The following is a 17,500-nucleotide window of genomic DNA, read 5'->3' on the forward strand; positions in this document are numbered from 1 at the left end:
CACACATAGTATACAGTATATACAGTACATAGCTGCCCACCTTCTGAATGCGCAGGACATCACACATAGTATAGCTGCCCACCTTCTGAATGCGCAGGGCCGCAGCGTGCGGGTCCAGGGTGCAGGTGCTGTGGCTGCGGAGCAGCTGGCTGGTGGCGTCGTCGTGCCGGATGTCCCTCATGAAGCGCGCCCTGAGTCGGCCCTGCCGCGCACGCTCGCTCACCTGGATCAGCTGCGCCGCCTCCTCCACGGACATCCTCTGCACCGCCACGCTGCACACCTGAGGGGGGGGGGGCAGGAAACCCAAGTGTTGAAAAACAGCCCCAGAAACAGGATGTGTGCTGCGTAAGTTGTGGAATGTGTTTGCCACCCTGGGACATTGTCTCTCACCGACTCGTGTTGTTCCAAGTGGCCTCCTTTGGCAAGAATGTGGGCCAGCATCCTCTCCCTTTCCTTCAGGACGCGCGTTCTCTCCCTCACAAAGTGGCCAGGAATCGGCACCTCCAGATCAGCCTGCAACAACAGCGGTGAAAGACAAATGACACAATGACAACACTACACTTTACTGATGATGAAACAAACACCGACTTTCAACCAGTCTCAGTTATAATGCCCCTGGCCTTTCATCTGAGTTGTATTTTAATATCAGTGTCTCCACTTAAATGTTGCTAAATTGACCCCTGAGGGTTGTGTGTACGTTCCATGCCTGTCTAGTTCTTTGTTTGTTCCCAAGAGAGACACATTTGTAGGGTGGCATGCCAGTCTGAATGGGGCAAAAGTGACACGTGTCATATCCTTTTGTGTTACCAAATCAGATATGAATCAGGTATCTGATCATGCAGCTGTTGTGTAATTGAACAGACAGGAATTTTAAGGTCCGTTTGATTTAAAAGGGTTTACAACACGGCTTGTGAGCGTGTGCGTTCCATCTATGCACACATCCATTCACCCAGTTCGTCTGCAGAAACATCAAAGCATAAGCCAAAGACAGGATCATCACTCTTTCATGTTGCATAATTTGATAAATACCGCAAAATATCGCAAATCAAAAAAGTTTGATAAATATGACTGCAGTTGAATTGGGCTTTTGTTTCACTGTGTGCACACCCTGGGGCATACTGTTGTTACCATACAGCCAGCTAAACACAGGTGCATGTTTATGTTGGCGCGTGTTCGTTTCAAGGTTGAAACTGTGTGCTTGTTGCTTCAGGGTGTGTTTTGACAGACGCTGTAAATGGGATTTTATCAGATACAAATCTGTTCCCTTGGTACTTGTAACCAGACGATCTAAACAAATCAGGTTCAGGTGGAAAACATTTGGGTGAGTATGAGGGCCCGAGGTATACAAACACAAACTCACCGGGGTCATCTTGAGGTCTTGCAGCATGTCGTCAAAATAATGGAACTCGGAGAACTCCAGCTCCACCATCTCGTTCTTCAGCTCCAACAGCCTTCCCATGATGCCCTCCAAGACCGTGCGCACCACCCGTCTCTTCTGCGGATGCACCATCTGGTCGTACACCTCCTCCAGGTTACGCATGATCTGCAGGTACTTCAGGTAGAAGCCAGCCAGCGTTTGAAAGATCTGCAGACGATCTCTCTGGGGCCGAGGCTGGACGATAGGGAACTCATCTTCAAGAAGGCCCTCTAACACTTTGTGGCTGGCAGCCCACATCCTGTTGTAGGAGCTGAGGAGACATTCTTTTGGTGAGAAGTATTTCACAACGTCTATTCAAATGAGACCCACATCTTTAACAATTCCCAAGAATTCTTGGCTGAATATCATACGTCATTACGGATGGTAAACATCGGAAACAAGGTTCAAGTCAGGTTCAACTTTTAGATGTGTGGCTTGTTTTGTTATTAAAAGACATAAGCATAATATTTCTCAAATTTTGCAAAAATTTATTTTAGCAAATACTGGATATTTTGGTATTGGACAGAACATGGTGCTTAGGGCTTAGCAACTGGTTTACTGATGATCAAATCATAATTATGATGATTAAACATGTTTCACACTAATTCTACAAAGGAAGAGATACAGATTGATAATGACAAAAAAAAATCAAATTAATGTTTAAAAGAAACACAAATAGATTAACAGGCAACATAGTAGGCTAGGCCTAATTCATTTAAAACATATTGAACTGATAAACAGACGAGTTGCTCATTTTCCCAGGTTTCTTCCGTCTAAGTGATGTGGCGTGGGTTTTTAACCTCTACTGAATGCTAAGAAAGGAGTTGATACAGAGGTGAAACCGGCGGCTTTTCGTATTCATATGTGCCTGAGCTGACGCCCTCCAGGCCTTAACGCTGAGGAGAGTAAAGGGTGCCGGAGGGGACCTGAAATCAAAGGAAAGTCCTCCCCGAGTTGCTGTGGGTGAGGGCGGAGAGAGAGGGAAAAGAGGAGGAGAAGGCAATTCAGATGGAACAGTTACAATAAAACTGAGTAGGCGCCTTTTCAGATGCCCTAACTGCCCGGCAACAAAGAGTCAGACCTCAACAATTCAGCAGAATTCTTCAGGAGAAACTCTGGAGCGAAGACTGCTGACCGAACCTTACACTGTGAATGAGAATCAGGGGAAATGGTTTGCCCACACATTTTCTGGAGGAGACACAAACACAAAGCCACAAAGCTTCAGAAAGAATGCAGAAGAACTGTTTAGTGAAAAACAAAAACAAAAACATCACACTATAGGCCTACACTAACCTATGTGCTGCTTTGAGTTACCCTGTTTCACTCAAGGGTGCTCATTGCTTTTCAGCACAAAAACACTGAGTTGTAGCCTGTGTGTTGTCATAGTAACACCAACACAACGTGGACTTTAAGCTCGTGGGAGTTTCACTTTGAAATCTTTAAAGTTTCAAGAAAACATTCAAACTCCTCATCATTAAACTCGGGAAAAGGCGGATTGTGATGAGTGCAAATTACACTACAAATCGAACTCCTCCCTCTACTCCAGACTATAACAAAACATTCCTCCGCAGTTCTTGTTTCATTAGAGCATTCCTCTACGTGTTGTGGCAGTATTAGGACTCATGAATTTCAAATAAGGCAAATAATGTGTTTAAAAACACTACAAGAGAATCGGCCTACCTGTGCGACATTCTTGCAAATGATTCTTGACGGTATTCTCTGCCGAAAGCTGTGGTGCGCAACACAAACTGGACAAACAGCCTACGGCAAGTGTAGCATCTTCCTTTGTTGACATGCACATACGATATGGTTTAAAATCACACACACATATAATTATAAAAGAATATAGGGTAGGCTATTTGTAATATCGTAATCGAGTTGTGTTACGCACGCAGCGCCGTTCCTGTCCCTCAGATTGATAAATTTAGCCACGAACCACACAACCTGCCATGGAAACCCGATTAAAACGACAAATGGTTTGGTGATGCCACCAACAGCGCGCTTTCGCCTGGTACATACAGTTGGTTGAACAATCTGTAAATGGTTAGGCTGCTACTGCTTGAAACTAACGCCAGAGAGGGGTAGCCTACTGTATGCTCACTATGAGAAACCGCAAAACGACACCATTTCAAGGCATTAAAATATTCAGTTGTAGCCTACTAATCTGTCTAATAAACGGCAAAGTTCACTGAATCAGCTATCGCTACAGAAAAACATGTTTGCTAAAGTGCTGTGGACACTGCGTATAGCAACAAGATGCCACGCCTGCGCAAATCAACACATCTCGGGTGGTAATAAAAGCATTTGAACTCTTAACCTTAATTTAAGGGAAAGAGCTCTGATGAACATTTGATTTAAATTTGGTTTGTTTGGCATCTCATAGTTGGTGCGTCAGAAGAGTAATGAATGGAAGTAGATGAGCTCTGTGCGTGTTTTCACACTCAATCATTAGTCATGGACCTGTTTTTCCATATGAGTCATGACATTGCATTAATCCATTACTAAACCTAGCATAGCCTACCTCCCACAATTTCATGGTAAAATCCACACGCAAAGTTGTAGCTGATAGAAATAAACTGATATGATCAGGTCATTTTGTTTGATGAATGAAAGTATCAGACATCATTTGGAGTGTCTCTCATTTCCAATCAAAGTAATGCAAAGGAATTGAGATGTATGCGGTTTTTCATCAACCACAGATTTTGAGAGCTCCACATTGGAAACAGATTTGTAAGCCTCAAAGGAATAAACAATTGACTTGGACATATGGAAACGAGTGGTCATATGTGCTAGTCTGATGGTGGTTTTGATACACAGACTCTCATTCTTAAGAGAACAAATGTGTGAAGATACCCATGGGGGCTGGGACCAGGGATGCCAACTCGCCAGAGCAAGTGGTGGGTGAAGTCACTCTCTCCGCATGAGGAGATGGTCACAGGGAATAAAGCAGCCATGGCCTACTGGTTAGGGCTTCCAGCTTGTAACCGGAGGGTTGCCGGTGACCCTGACCAGTCCACGGCTGAAGTGCCCTTGAGCAAGGCACCTAACCCCTCACACACACACACACACACACACACACACACACACACACACTTGAGCAAGGCTCCTAACCCCTCACTGCTCCCCGAGCGCCGCTGTATGAAGGCAGTTCACTGCTCCGGGTTAGTGTGTGCTTCACCTCACTGTGTGTTCACTGTGTGCTGTGTGTGTTCACTAATTCACGGATGGGATAAATGCAGAGACCAAATTCCTTGTGTACGCAAGTATACATGGCCAATAAGCCTGATTTGATTTGATAAACGTCTGAGAGCTGGACATAGATGGACATCAGAGGAACAGAAGTTGAACTGTGACCACTGCACATTCACACACACACACACACACACACACACACACACACACACACACACACACACACACACACACACTGCACATTCCCACGGCTGAGGAGATTACTAAGACCCTTGTCTAATCGGGCACTGAAGATGGTGGGGTTTGGGGAAAAGTTGGTGTAACTCTGTATTCTCAAGTATCAATCATGTGTCTGTGACATTCTCCAAGAATTGACATTGATCCATCTGAACACCCATCCCATGTTTTTAATTCCGAGACCCATCCAATCTACTCTAAAAAATGTCACTCATCTGTGTGTGTGTCATAAATGGTAATGTGTCTGAATCTGTGGCAGAGCACAACACAATGTCTCTCTTTGTCTCACTCAGCCTCGCATTTGCATTTTATTATTTATTTGCCACAATAATGCGTTCAATCAATATTATCTCTGAGCTGGATCATTCTCCCAGGCCGCAGTACAATGGGCAGTGGCCGGTGGCCAGAGCCGACGCTGGAGGTGGGGTAATAATAGCAGCGCCAGCTGAGGAGTCCGGCAACAGGTGAGCGGGATCCCATGTGCCTAAACACACACACACACACTCACTCACACACACACACACACACACACACACACACACACATGTGTGCCTAAACACGGCCCCGCGGAGGCCTTTGAGCCCGGGCCAGCAGGATGTGCGCTGGATTAAATGGGCTCGGATTCGGAACAGGAAAAATAACAAAACAAATTCACCTGCTGCCATAAGGCAAATGGGATATTGTGGTCCACCATTGTGAAGCTCTGAGTAGGCATGTGTATGTGCTTGCATTCAGTGTGTGAGTGTGTGTGTGTGTGTGTGTGTGTGTGTGTGTGTGTGTGAGTGAATGAGTGAGTGAGTGAGTGTGTTTGTGTGTGTGTGTGTGTGTGTGTGTGTGAGAGAGAGAGAGAGAGAGAAAGAGTGTGTGTGAGTGAGAGAGAGAGAGAGAGGGAAAGAGTGTGTGTGTGTGTGTGTGTGTGTGTGTGTGTGTGTGTGTGAGTGCGTGTGTGTGTGTGTGTGAGAGAGAGAGAAAGAGTGAGAGAGTTTGCATGTGCATTTTAGGGGTTTTGCTGTGCTTTGATTATCCTTGGTTTGATGATTAGAGGTTATTTTTACTTTAAATACGAAAAGTTCGTGAAAAAGGGAAGGACAATTTATGCGCTGGTTCCTTAACAGTAACTTAACCAGAACAGGAAACGGCAGTAGAATTGTGGTAGCTGACTTATTAATGTATCAAGATTTATCAACAGGGCTTCATTAAAGTGACAACCAACCATGAGAATCCTCTGTACCCTATCGTAAATCATCACCATGAATAATTCTCTAAGTATGTGTTCATTAACCACGTCTCAAAACAAGATCCCTTCTTGAGTACGGGCTATTATGGAAAACAGCATTGTGCGCTTTGTGAATAAAACATCAATATAAAAAAATGACAAATTAAATGGATTCGGCATTGCAGAATTCTGCGTGGGAATACACTCCATACAAACAGCGCACGATAAACTTAATTTGTCTTATTGTCTTCGCTGTGGTTCCGCGAGTAACTGATCGCCAGGAAGACGTTTCCTTTGACGCACGTTGTGCAGAGAGGAGTTCGTTTAACATTTGTGTACTTGAATTCTAATACAGCACTTAACGCTGTGTCCAATGTTATATTTTGAGGAGTGGACATCCGTTGTTTCGCACGTCCTTTGAGTCCATTGTTAATAGACAGAAACCTCCATGATACAGAGTTCCGACCTGCCTCGGTAGGCGTTGCTCTCCTTGGTATATTAACAAGTGTAAAGACCATGTTGCCGCGTAATCTCGGCATCCTCACTCGAGAGCAGACCGAGGCAAAGACCGGACTGAGACACTCCTGAGATTTCACAGCAAACATAAGCACGGGGCTATTGGTTTACGGAGCAAGTAAAATATTTTCTTAGGTGAGTACACGTTAACTTTGTTTAATCGAGAACTGTTTGGGAATATAACCAGTTTTGTTTACAAAACCCTGCGGTTACATTCTCGCCAATTTTAGATATTTGTCTTTAGCTATAATAGCTCGAACTTCGGCGGCTGCACTCTAACAGTTAATGTTTTTTTAAGCGTCAGTACCCATTCAGAAATGTGAAGGCATCTCGGGTCTCACAGCTTGTGGCATAGATGAACAGTGCACCATTCTCGCCGACGTGTTTGAATTCTATGCGGCTTTAGATTAGGCTGCATTGTATGGACGGAGCTGATAAGGAGCGAGTGTGAGTTCTGATTCTCAGCACAACTGGAACGAATAGATTCAGATTTAACGTCGCAATGCCAGGGCAGGTAGAAATAGTATTTGCAGTGAATCATAAGCAGTATACACCATTTAAACAGAACAGAAACAACATTTGAACAGATTTGTCTTTGATTGTGTTTCTACATTAGAGGTAGGAATTCAATCCAGTGTCTTTTAGCTGGTCGACTTCCATGGAGCTTGTCTGAAAATATTGCCAGCCGCAGTCAGGAGAATGGCAAAACGCATTTAATTTTGTTTTAGCAAATATATGACTTTGTTAGATTTCAACTAAAGTGCAATTGCAGATATCCTTCTGAATACTTTTTGTATGGGTTTTGATGCACAGTATGTTATGTTACGCAGACGAATTGTTGGGATACGAAGACAGCCGAAGCAGCATGATCTTGAATCTTAAAGGGGGGAAAGACATCTGCAAAAGAGGGATGAGTGAAAGCGGGGAGAGGAGAGCAGAGAATGAAAGAGGGTGCGCTAAATAGCGTAGAAGAGAGAGAGGGTGAGTTAGACAAGGGGACGCGGAGGCAGAGTGGGGTTGGGGGTGTCGGAGTGGGGTTGGGGGTGTCGGTGTGGGGCCGGGGGGTGGCAGGGCAGCCGGCGCAGTCCGCACAGGGAGCTCTTTGTGCGGTGGTGCGTGCTGGCAGCCTGGGGCCGGAGGATCAGGTGAAGGGGGCTGGGTCCGGTGGTCGCAGCGGTGTAAAATCAACAGCTTTATAGCGGAGTTTCGGGGGGCGGAGGACTTGACTAATGCACCACCATTTTTTATGGCACCTGGAGAGACAGGTTTGAGTTTTCGGGCCGCTTACGCGTCCTCTATCACTAATGCGTTGCGGTTGTAAAGGTAGGGGAGTGCTGGGTGTGAAGGAGGGAGAGAGAACACGAGAAAAGCTCCCTTGGCTTTGATGTGACCTCAGCATCGACCGGAGACTGTTGCGATCGGCTCACACAGCAGTGGGATCGTCCGGTCACATTATTATTAGGGCATCTGTCCTTTCTACTCGCATTACTCAGAACCGCATTAGTCTGATTTCGCTGCTCCGTTCAGAGGTCATAACAGCTGGCTAATTTGAAAAAGAAGCAAACAATCGGGTCCCTGAAGTGATTACTGTGTGAGGATTTAATTAGTTGTTCATACCATTTCTTCTCAAATCTCCACTCAACAGCTCCACTCGGGACTCTTTCTTCTTTCTCTAACCATGTATGTGTGCATTCATCTCCTTAATGCCATGCACATATTCAGAGTAGTAATTTGTAGAGATTGTCCTTTTTTCTTTCTTCCTTCCTTTCTTTTCTTTCTTTCTCTCATTCTTTCGTTTTTCTTTCTTTCTTTCCTTCTTTTTTCTTTCTCTTTCACTCTCTCTCGTTCTTACCCTGGCTCACAGCAGCCCCCGCCCTGCCTGGCCCCCATAGTGCTAGTCAGAGCCAGTTTAGAGTCAGTGAGCATGCATCATGCGCCTTAGCAGCCATCTCATTGAAGAGCTAGCTGACCTTTCACCTCTCGGTGTCCCAGAGACACATTCTCTGGGCTCCTTTTAGTGTGCGCTGAAGCGCGGAGCTCTCGGCTGTCTGAAGAGTCTGAGCTTTTCATGCCACCGTCACCTCTCACCTCTGGACAGGGGCTGAAATAGACACTTATCTGCTCGAGGCCTTTCATCATTTCCAGCTGAAGCTGCCGTGGCTGGTGTTCGTAACGCAGACAGAGCTCTTCTCCCCTTTGTCCCTCTGCGTCTTCTGGGGATCTTGTCTTTCTACTGCATCAGAGTTATGATTTTGAAGGGCTCACAATGCCCCTCGAGTCTCATTTTGTAGTCTGCAGCCCTGCACTAGAGAGAGATAGAGCCTTCAGAGGGCCCTGTGAAGACTGCTAGTGTTGGTGTCGGTGTCATTAGGTCTTGTGTATTTGTTGAGAGTGTGGCTGTAAGGTGCAGTGTCTGGTGTCGGTGTCATTAGGTCTTGTGTATTTGTTGAGAGTGTGGCTGTAAGGTGCCGTGTTGAGGTCAACCACAGCTCTTGTAGAACTCTTCATCATCTCCTTCCTGGTGTTCCCAGCGGGGATGGTTTTGAGGCGGTTAGCCGTGGCAGATCGGTCTCAGATGTGGATGGTGGTTTGCATCAGCCCCTGATTATTTCACACTTTGATCCCAGTGACCAGGGCAACTCCAGCGCCTCTGTGTTAGTGGGAGATTAGGAGGGGCCTGGGAAACGTCTCTCTCTGCCGCTCAAGAGAAAACATTCCTAGAAGCAGCATGAGATCCTGTCTGAGCTCCTCCAGCCTCAGATGCTCGGAGATGTTTTGGGCTCTGCGTGTTGTTCTTGTAAATGATCAGTCCCTGTTATGCACATCTTTTCCGCTCTGGATTTGAGACAGATGTAGTCTCTAGAGAACTAGTGGCACTAACCAGAACTAAACTATACTGATGAGAACCAATACCAACTACCTAACTAACCAGAACTAAACTACTATTGATGAGAACTAGAACCAACTACCTAACTGAACCGCTCTAAACTGCTATTGATGAGAACTAGAACCAACTACCTAACTAAACAGCTCCAAACTAGTATTGAGAACTAGTACCAACTAAAAAACTAACCAGTATTGATGATAAACTAGTACCAACTACCTAACTAAACAGCTCTAAACTAGTATTGATGAGAACTAGTACCAACTGAACAGCTCTAAACTAGTATTAATGATAAACTGTGACAGTTTGGTGTCTTTGTCTTGTGGTGCTAATCAGCCTCTTCGATCTCTTTCCAGATCTTGTCCAAGTGCGAAGCCACGATGAGTTTCAGTGACCTCAACGAGCTGCTGGACATCCTGGGCGAGTTCAACCTGACCATGCAGGACGGCGATCACGACAACATGTCCCACGTGGAGACGGAGCGCTGTGTCTTCGGCTTCAGCCTCAACGCCGTGCTCTACTCGCTCTCCGCGCTCTACATCTTCATCTTCCTAATCGGCCTGGCCGCCAACGCGCTGGTGGTGTGGGTCAACCTGCGGGCCGAGCGCGGCCGCTACGAGACGCACCTGTACGTCCTGAACCTGGCCGTGGCCGACCTGTGCGTGGTGGCCACGCTGCCCGTGTCGGTCAGCTCGCTCCTGCAGCACGGCCACTGGCCCTTCGGCGGCGCCATGTGCAAGCTCACCCACCTGGTGTTCAGCGTCAACCTCTTCAGCAGCATCTTCTTCCTGGTGTGCATGAGCGTTGACCGCTACCTGTCGGTGGCGATGTTCGGCGACGCTAATAGCCGCAGTAAGAAGGTGGTGCGGCGGCTCATCTGCGTCCTCGTGTGGCTGCTGGCGCTCGCCGCGTCGCTGCCCGAGAGCTACTACCTGGACGCGGTCAAGTCCGCCCACTCGGAGCACGTCCAGTGCCGGGCCACGTACCCCGAGGAGCGCGAGTGGACGGCGGGCGTCCAGCTGAGCTTCATGGTGCTGGGCTTCGCCATCCCGTTCCCGGTCATCTGCGTCTTCTACTTCCTGCTGGCCGGCGCGCTGTCGTCCAGCACGGACCCCGAGCGGCGGCTGAGCCGCAGGATCATCTTCACCTACATCGTGGTCTTCCTGGCGTGCTGGCTGCCCTACCACGGCGTGCTGCTGGTGGAGACGCTGGCCGTGCTCAACGTGCTGCCCTTCAGCTGCCGCCTCGACCACTTCCTGTCCGTGGGCCTGCAGCTGACCCAGTGCCTGTCGCTCGTGCACTGCTGCGTCAACCCGGTCATCTACAACTTCATCAACAAGAACTACCGCTACGACCTCATGAAGGCCTTCATCTTCAAGTACTCCACCAAGACCGGGCTGGCCAAGCTCATCGACGCCTCCCGCGTGTCCGAGACCGAGTACTCGGCCGTGGACAATCGCGCTCCGCTGTGAGCGGAAAGCAGTGACCGCTGAGAGACAGGAAATCATCTCAAACTGTTGAACGGACATAAGAATCAACTCTGTACAGTTTTTATTCTATTTTATTTTATTTCTTTAAAAAAATCTTCAATTTGTATCAAACTAGAAGATGCCTTGCTTTTCCTTGCCTTGCCTTTCCTTTGTAAATGGCTCCTTCTGTAATTTGTCACCTGTGGATTTTTTTTTTAAAAAACAGGTTTAGTTTTCTATCAGCAGCGACTAACTGCTGAAAGGACTTTTAACAAAAGCACTTGATAAAAAGTTTAGGCTGAGAGTGTCTGTGTTTAGGCCATGGACTTGTGAAAATGGCCCCAGAGTCAAACAACCCCCTGGCCCCCACACCCCCACACCCCCACACCTTCACGCACACACACACACACACACACACACACACACACACACAACCCTCGTTTTGTTTATCAGCAGCACTCAGGAGCGTTGGTGTGTTCCGTCATCGTGGCTCCATCACACACACACACGTCGTGTCAAACAGGCAGGACTGGGTTTACTTCTCACACTCCACTTATCACCACGACGACGACGATGTGAAGGATGTGAACACACAAGGACAAAGTGTCAGGATGTAACACTGAGCTGGAGAGAGTGGTAGTACAGTAGTTATGACATGGCTTGTTATTTTGAAGCGGTTTTGAGAGTGAGACCCAGGAAGCTCAAACACATCTATTGAGAGATAAAAAAAATAATATGTCCCAGATTTGGGATGACTTTTGTAAAAGAGATTTTGTTAGCAGGTATTACCAGGCAATAGTGTCTCTGGAGTATTACTGTGTACATTTTGTAAATATTTCATATTTATATATTCATTTTATATATTCTTTATATGATGTATTCTCGTGTTTGTAAATGTGTTATTGCAATAAAAACAACTGTATTATCTAAAACATATCATGATTGAAAGTGCCTTTGTCTGTTTTTGCCAAGAAGGGACACGGAAGAACTTACATACACACAACTGTTTAGTGACAAACATTATTATATTCAAGGGATAATGCAAAGACTGCTGGTCAGAATAGTTCCTGAATGGACCAAAATGACCCCAACATACAACAGTTAGATCCAGAACTACTTATTCGTTACTGATTGGCTGAGAGGCATTCCATGAGTCATCACGAGTGAGGGTATCCCAGGACAACGCCACTCTTTACTGCTGAATTATCCAGCACCAACATGGCATTCATTGGTAGCGAGAGAGCAGCGATTTCATAACGTCAACTTGGGAGTGAGAAAAATACAAAGTAGGTGGCTGGCAAATAGGTCATCAATGACATATTTTTGGTTACAAAACCTGAGTTTTCAGATGTAGTTTTTCATTTTGCTAACCTTTGTTTTGAAAAGATATAATTGCATGAACCCTGAACTTATTTGTTAATACCAAAACACTGCTGTTTTAGAGCTCACTCCGCCATGTTGGATCAACACACATCTCAGGTGGGGTCACATGGCTTGGCAACGTTAAACGACCAGGCTAAAGATCATAGCTATTTTTGTGGGTGGAGGATGAATGAACAAAAATAATAAAATAAACTAAATTAGTTGGTAATGGAACTGTTGCATAAAAACGCCATGACACTCGTGGTGGTGGGGTTGATAAAGGATATCCCCACGGCAGTAACTGCCTTCAGCCTTTGGCCTCGTACCAGCAGTACAGTATATCCTTTACCAACCCCACCCCCACTTGTGTCCTATGGCTGACATATAGTGTAGTAAGCTATAAAGTAGCTATTCATGTAGACTGTACACAAGAGTGCTAGCTGTATGCAGCACAGATCATATTTTCCAACCAACAGTGTGTGTGTGTGTGTGTGTGTGTGTGTGTGTGTGAGTTTTAAAGAGAGAATGAGAGAGTGAGACAGAAGTCGTCGGAGGGCCTTTAACAAGGTGAGGTAATGAGCACCAACTGGATCCCACTAACGTTCTCCATGCGTTGCTTTGTAGTTTGGAGAGAGAATCCAGGTGTGCCGAGAGTCAGCTGAGACGTTCAGACACAGCCCTACACCAGACACAGCCCTACACCAGACACAGCCCTACACCAGACACAGCCCTACACCAGACACAGCCCTACACCAGACACAGCCCTACACCAGACACAGCCCTACACCAGACGCTTAGACACAGCCCTACACCAGACACAGCCCTACACCAGACGCTTAGACACAGCCCTACACCAGACACAGCCCTACACCAGACACAGCCCTACACCAGACGCTTAGACACAGCCCTACACCAGACGCTTAGACACAGCCCTACACCAGACACAGCCCTACACCAGACGCTTAGACACAGCCCTACACCAGACACAGCCCTACACCAGACGCTTAGACACAGCCCTACACCAGACACAGCCCTACACCAGACGCTTAGACACAGCCCTACACCAGACGCTTAGACACAGCCCTACACCAGACGCTTAGACACAGCCCTACACCAGACGCTTAGACACAGCCCTACACCAGACACAGCCCTACACCAGAAATAGCCCTACACCAGACGTTCAGACACAGCCCTACACCAGACACAGCCCTACACCAGACACAGCCCTACACCAGACGCTTAGACACAGCCCTACACCAGACGCTTAGACACAGCCCTACACCAGACGTTCAGACACAGCCCTACACCAGACGCTTAGACACAGCCCTACACCAGACGCAGACACAGCCCTACACCAGACGCTTAGACACAGCCCTACACCAGACGCTTAGACACAGCCCTACACCAGACGTTCAGACACAGCCCTACACCAGACGCTTCTCTGTCTCCTCCTGTCTCTGCGTTCATGTCTTAGTTTACGTTGTTCTGTCTCTGTCTGCGTTCATGTCTTAGTTTATATTGTTCTGCGTTGTTCTGTATCTGCATTTATGTCTTAGTTTACATTGTTCTGCATTGTTTTGTATCTGCGTTCATGTCTTAGTTTACGTTGTTCTGTCTCTGTCTGTGTTCATGTCTTAGTTTACGTTGTTCTGCATTGTTCTGTCTCTGTCCATGTCTTAGTTTACGTTGTTCTGCATTGTTCTGTCTCTTTCTGTGTTCATGTCTTAGTTTACGTTGTTCTGCATTGTTCTGTCTCTGTGTGTCTCTGTCTCTCTTGCTCTCTTTAATTCCCCATCCAGCACCTTCCTCTGGAGGCTGTGTGAAGTGTTGTCATCCCTGATTGATTGCCAGCCTTTATAAGACAAATGCAGTGAAAGAACACACAGAATGAATGACAGCAAGTAGAGTGGCTACATTCAGAGCAAAAGTCCAGAGCCCATGCAGACATCAGCAGGCTGAATGAGACCAATCTAATCGGCCAGCGCTGCGCTAGTACCATCCAGTCCTGAGTGACACACACGCAGGCTAATTAGTGGAGGTGGTTCCCTCAGCGTCGTCCAAACGTGTCCTCTGCCCCCCCCCCCGTCCCCCTCGCCCCCCCCCCCGGGGCATCTGAGCTGCTATTGTGACTCTGATGGACGCAATGGACGACCAGCTCACCTCCCGACAGGGGTCAGCCAACATGCTCCTCAAGGTAAATAGAGCTCACCAAATCCTACAGCGAGACACACACACACACACACACACACACACACACACACACACACACACACACACACACACACAGAGTGACACACATTTTTCCATGTTAAATTCCATGCATTTGAGTGTGTGTGCTCAGGACAATAGATCAGATTCCATGCTGTTTTGCTCTCCCATCACACTTCAATGGGGGGCCAGTGCAGCGCGGACTAGCGAGGTCCTAAAGTGACGCGCTCGGCTATGAATGAGCAGATCGTGGGAGCGGTGAGCTAGCGTGAATACTCGGGCTGCGCGGTGGAACAAACGGCCTTTCAGGCTCTCCGACCCCCCCTCTCCCCAGACTCACACACACACACACACACACACAAACCCACAGAGAGCTGCGTCGAGGGCCGCTGCCACGTTAAGACTGTAAGCCTGTCATTAAAATGTCTCCCTGAGTTGGTGTCACACACAATCCATAGAGACTGTGCTGCTGGGGAGAAGGCTGGCCAGTGCAGGGTGTGAGGCTCGGTGGTGCCTTATTCTGAACATCTCCTTTCACTGATTTGCAGATGGCAGGCCATGACAGCATCTTGAAGACAGCAGGGAGATATGATGGCTACAGCTACTTTAGTCTGCGGCACTGGCACATGAATGTCTCTGTCCACTCGGCAAGCGCAGTTATATAAAATAAGGCTTTAACTGGGATGATTTACCTGCATGTTCTTCACTTGTATGAGTATTCCCCTGACTCATGCCTGTACACTGGGATCAGCGTTTGTGCAGTCCAAGAGCGCCGATCCTCTTTAAGGCCTAATTACCAAACCCTTTGTTGGCAGACCAGGCAGGCTGTGGAGAAGGCCAGCCCATAAAGACAAAAGCACAAACTGCTCTGGGTGCTACTGAGAACAGAACAGGAACACGTACTGCACTGGGAGCTACTGAGAACAGAACAGGAACACATACTGCTCTGGGTGCTACTGAGAACAGGAGAACAGGAACACATACTGCTCTGGGAGCTACTGAGAACAGGAGAACAGGAACACATACTGCTCTGGGAGCTACTGAGAACAGGAGAACAGGAACACATACTGCTCTGGGAGCTACTGAGAACAGAACAGGAACACGTACAGTACTGCACTGGGAGCTACTGAGAACAGGAGAACAGGAGAACAGGAGAACAGGAACACGTACTGCACTGAGCTACTGAGAACAGAACAGGAACACATACTGCTCTGGGTGCTACTGAGAAAGACAACACATGTGTAAGGCAGAGAAAGAGCAGCAGATGTTTGATTGTTACTGTAAGTGATTGCGTTGCTTGCTAGTGTTTGGTAGTGTTGCTTTTGCTGTCTTGTGCTGCACAGCTCTCACAGTAGAGCACTAGTGAAGCACTCTGATCATCAGATACACAGGCCTACTGCCACACACGTCAACTCATGATATGAACACTATAGTCTGAGGCATATCTCACTCTGATCATATACATACAGGCCTACTGCCACACATTTCAACTCATGATATGAACGTTCAGAGGTGGAAAACTCCAGCTTCAGTGAGTAAAAGTACCACATATCTGGGCCATCCATTCACTTAAACCAAATTAGCTCAACTCTTCAGCTAGGTAGAGCAGCTAATTGATGAGCTCACCTGTGCTAAGTGCACAGGTAGAACCAATTACTCACTGAAGCTGGAATTTTCCACCTCTGTGAACGGTCCAGCCTGTGGCACACCTCAAAGGGCAGCTCAGGACTCTGGTGAAAGGCAGCTCATATTCGAGCTCTCCAGCCAATCCAAACAAAACCTCTTCCTTGCACGCGTTTGACGCAACATGTGTACGGCTCGATCTGGACCATTTAGTTTTTTCCTCGTTTATATTTGGGCCTGGATGAGCTTTCTGAACACACCCACTCAGAATGGGCGGCAAGTGGAGCTTAAGGAGAAATTCCTCTGATTTTGGCAAAGTGTGTGTTCTCTTCCCGCATACCGCAGGAGCATCAGCTCTCTGAGGGGAGAGACACAAGGGAGGGAAGAGTGTTGTGATAAAGTTGCCTCAGATTTAGAAAACTGCCACCCAAGATATTACACCAGGGAGTTGAGATCGCCCTTAATAGGTCCCAGAACAGCTGCCACACGCACGCACGCACAGACACACACACATACACACATACAGACAGTATACACACACACACACACACACACACACACAGACATAGACACACACACAAACACAGACACAGACACACACACACACACACACACACACACACACACACACACACACACACACAGACACACACACACACACACAGACACAGACACACACACACACACACACACACACACAGACACACACACACATACACACACACACACACACACACACACACACACACACACAGACACACACACAAAAAACACATGTGCGCATACAGTACACACACACACACACACACACACACACTCAGACACACACACACACACACACACACACACACACACACACACACACACACACACACACTTGCCTGACAGGTTTTAACTTTCACTCCGCTCCGTTGCCCCCTCTTTGTTAGAGAAATGAGTGAGATTTGTGTATTGCGTCGTTGCGTCTTTGTGTCTTTGTGCTCTGTTGTGGATGACAGGCGGAGCGGAGCAGTCTTTTTTTAGTTTCACACAGATACCAAGAGCGTTAACAAATGGGATGGATGCCTGAAAGTGAAACTGTGAATTGTGAATTTGTGAATTTTCCATCCTACCTTGGCAGGTTACGGTTTTGTGTCTTAATTAAAGTGGGTGATACTGTGGAATATCCGCCAGTCCTGGCAAGAGGACCAGGACTTCGCGTCCCCTGTCTTAGTCAATATACGTTTCTGTAGTTCAAGAGGAGATCATAGAAACAGACTGACAAGGTGGTGTTATGTTTGACTGCAGCGTTGAGCCGTAGGGACAGAGAGCCATTGTCCAGACAGACACAACACACACACACACACACGGAGAGAGTCTCCTCGTGAAGATTATTT

At 47.3% G+C, this 17,500-nt stretch overlaps 2 protein-coding genes across 4 annotated transcripts in view; one reads left to right on the forward strand and one right to left on the reverse strand.

Annotated features, from left to right (window-relative positions):
* Window positions 1-3,409, reverse strand: part of iqca1 (IQ motif containing with AAA domain 1) — a 53,106-nt gene extending 49,697 nt beyond the window's left edge. For 2 of the 3 annotated variants that reach the window (XM_062527659.1, XM_062527658.1), the window contains exons 1-4: window positions 3,098-3,409; window positions 1,361-1,688; window positions 391-513; window positions 83-280 (exon numbers count right to left, since the gene is read on the reverse strand). In XM_062527659.1, coding sequence (XP_062383643.1) covers window positions 83-280; window positions 391-513; window positions 1,361-1,688; window positions 3,098-3,108 — 660 coding nt within the window. In that variant the 5' untranslated portion in view covers window positions 3,109-3,409. Of the gene's footprint in view, window positions 1-82; window positions 281-390; window positions 514-1,360; window positions 1,689-2,498; window positions 2,536-3,097 lie in introns of those variants that run through there. The other variant, XM_062527660.1, reaches the window with a different exon arrangement.
* A 3,186-nt stretch (window positions 3,410-6,595) lies between these two features.
* Window positions 6,596-11,144, forward strand: ackr3b (atypical chemokine receptor 3b). The gene is made up of 2 exons (XM_062528250.1): window positions 6,596-6,713; window positions 9,819-11,144. The coding sequence occupies exon 2, from the start codon at window positions 9,843-9,845 to the stop codon at window positions 10,932-10,934; it is 1,092 nt and encodes a 363-aa protein (XP_062384234.1). The 5' UTR covers window positions 6,596-6,713; window positions 9,819-9,842; the 3' UTR covers window positions 10,935-11,144.
* The last annotated feature ends 6,356 nt before the right edge of the window (window positions 11,145-17,500 follow it).

Source organism: Sardina pilchardus, chromosome 23 (genome assembly GCF_963854185.1).
Source record: "Sardina pilchardus chromosome 23, fSarPil1.1, whole genome shotgun sequence".
Taxonomy (NCBI): Eukaryota; Metazoa; Chordata; class Actinopteri; order Clupeiformes; family Clupeidae; genus Sardina; species Sardina pilchardus.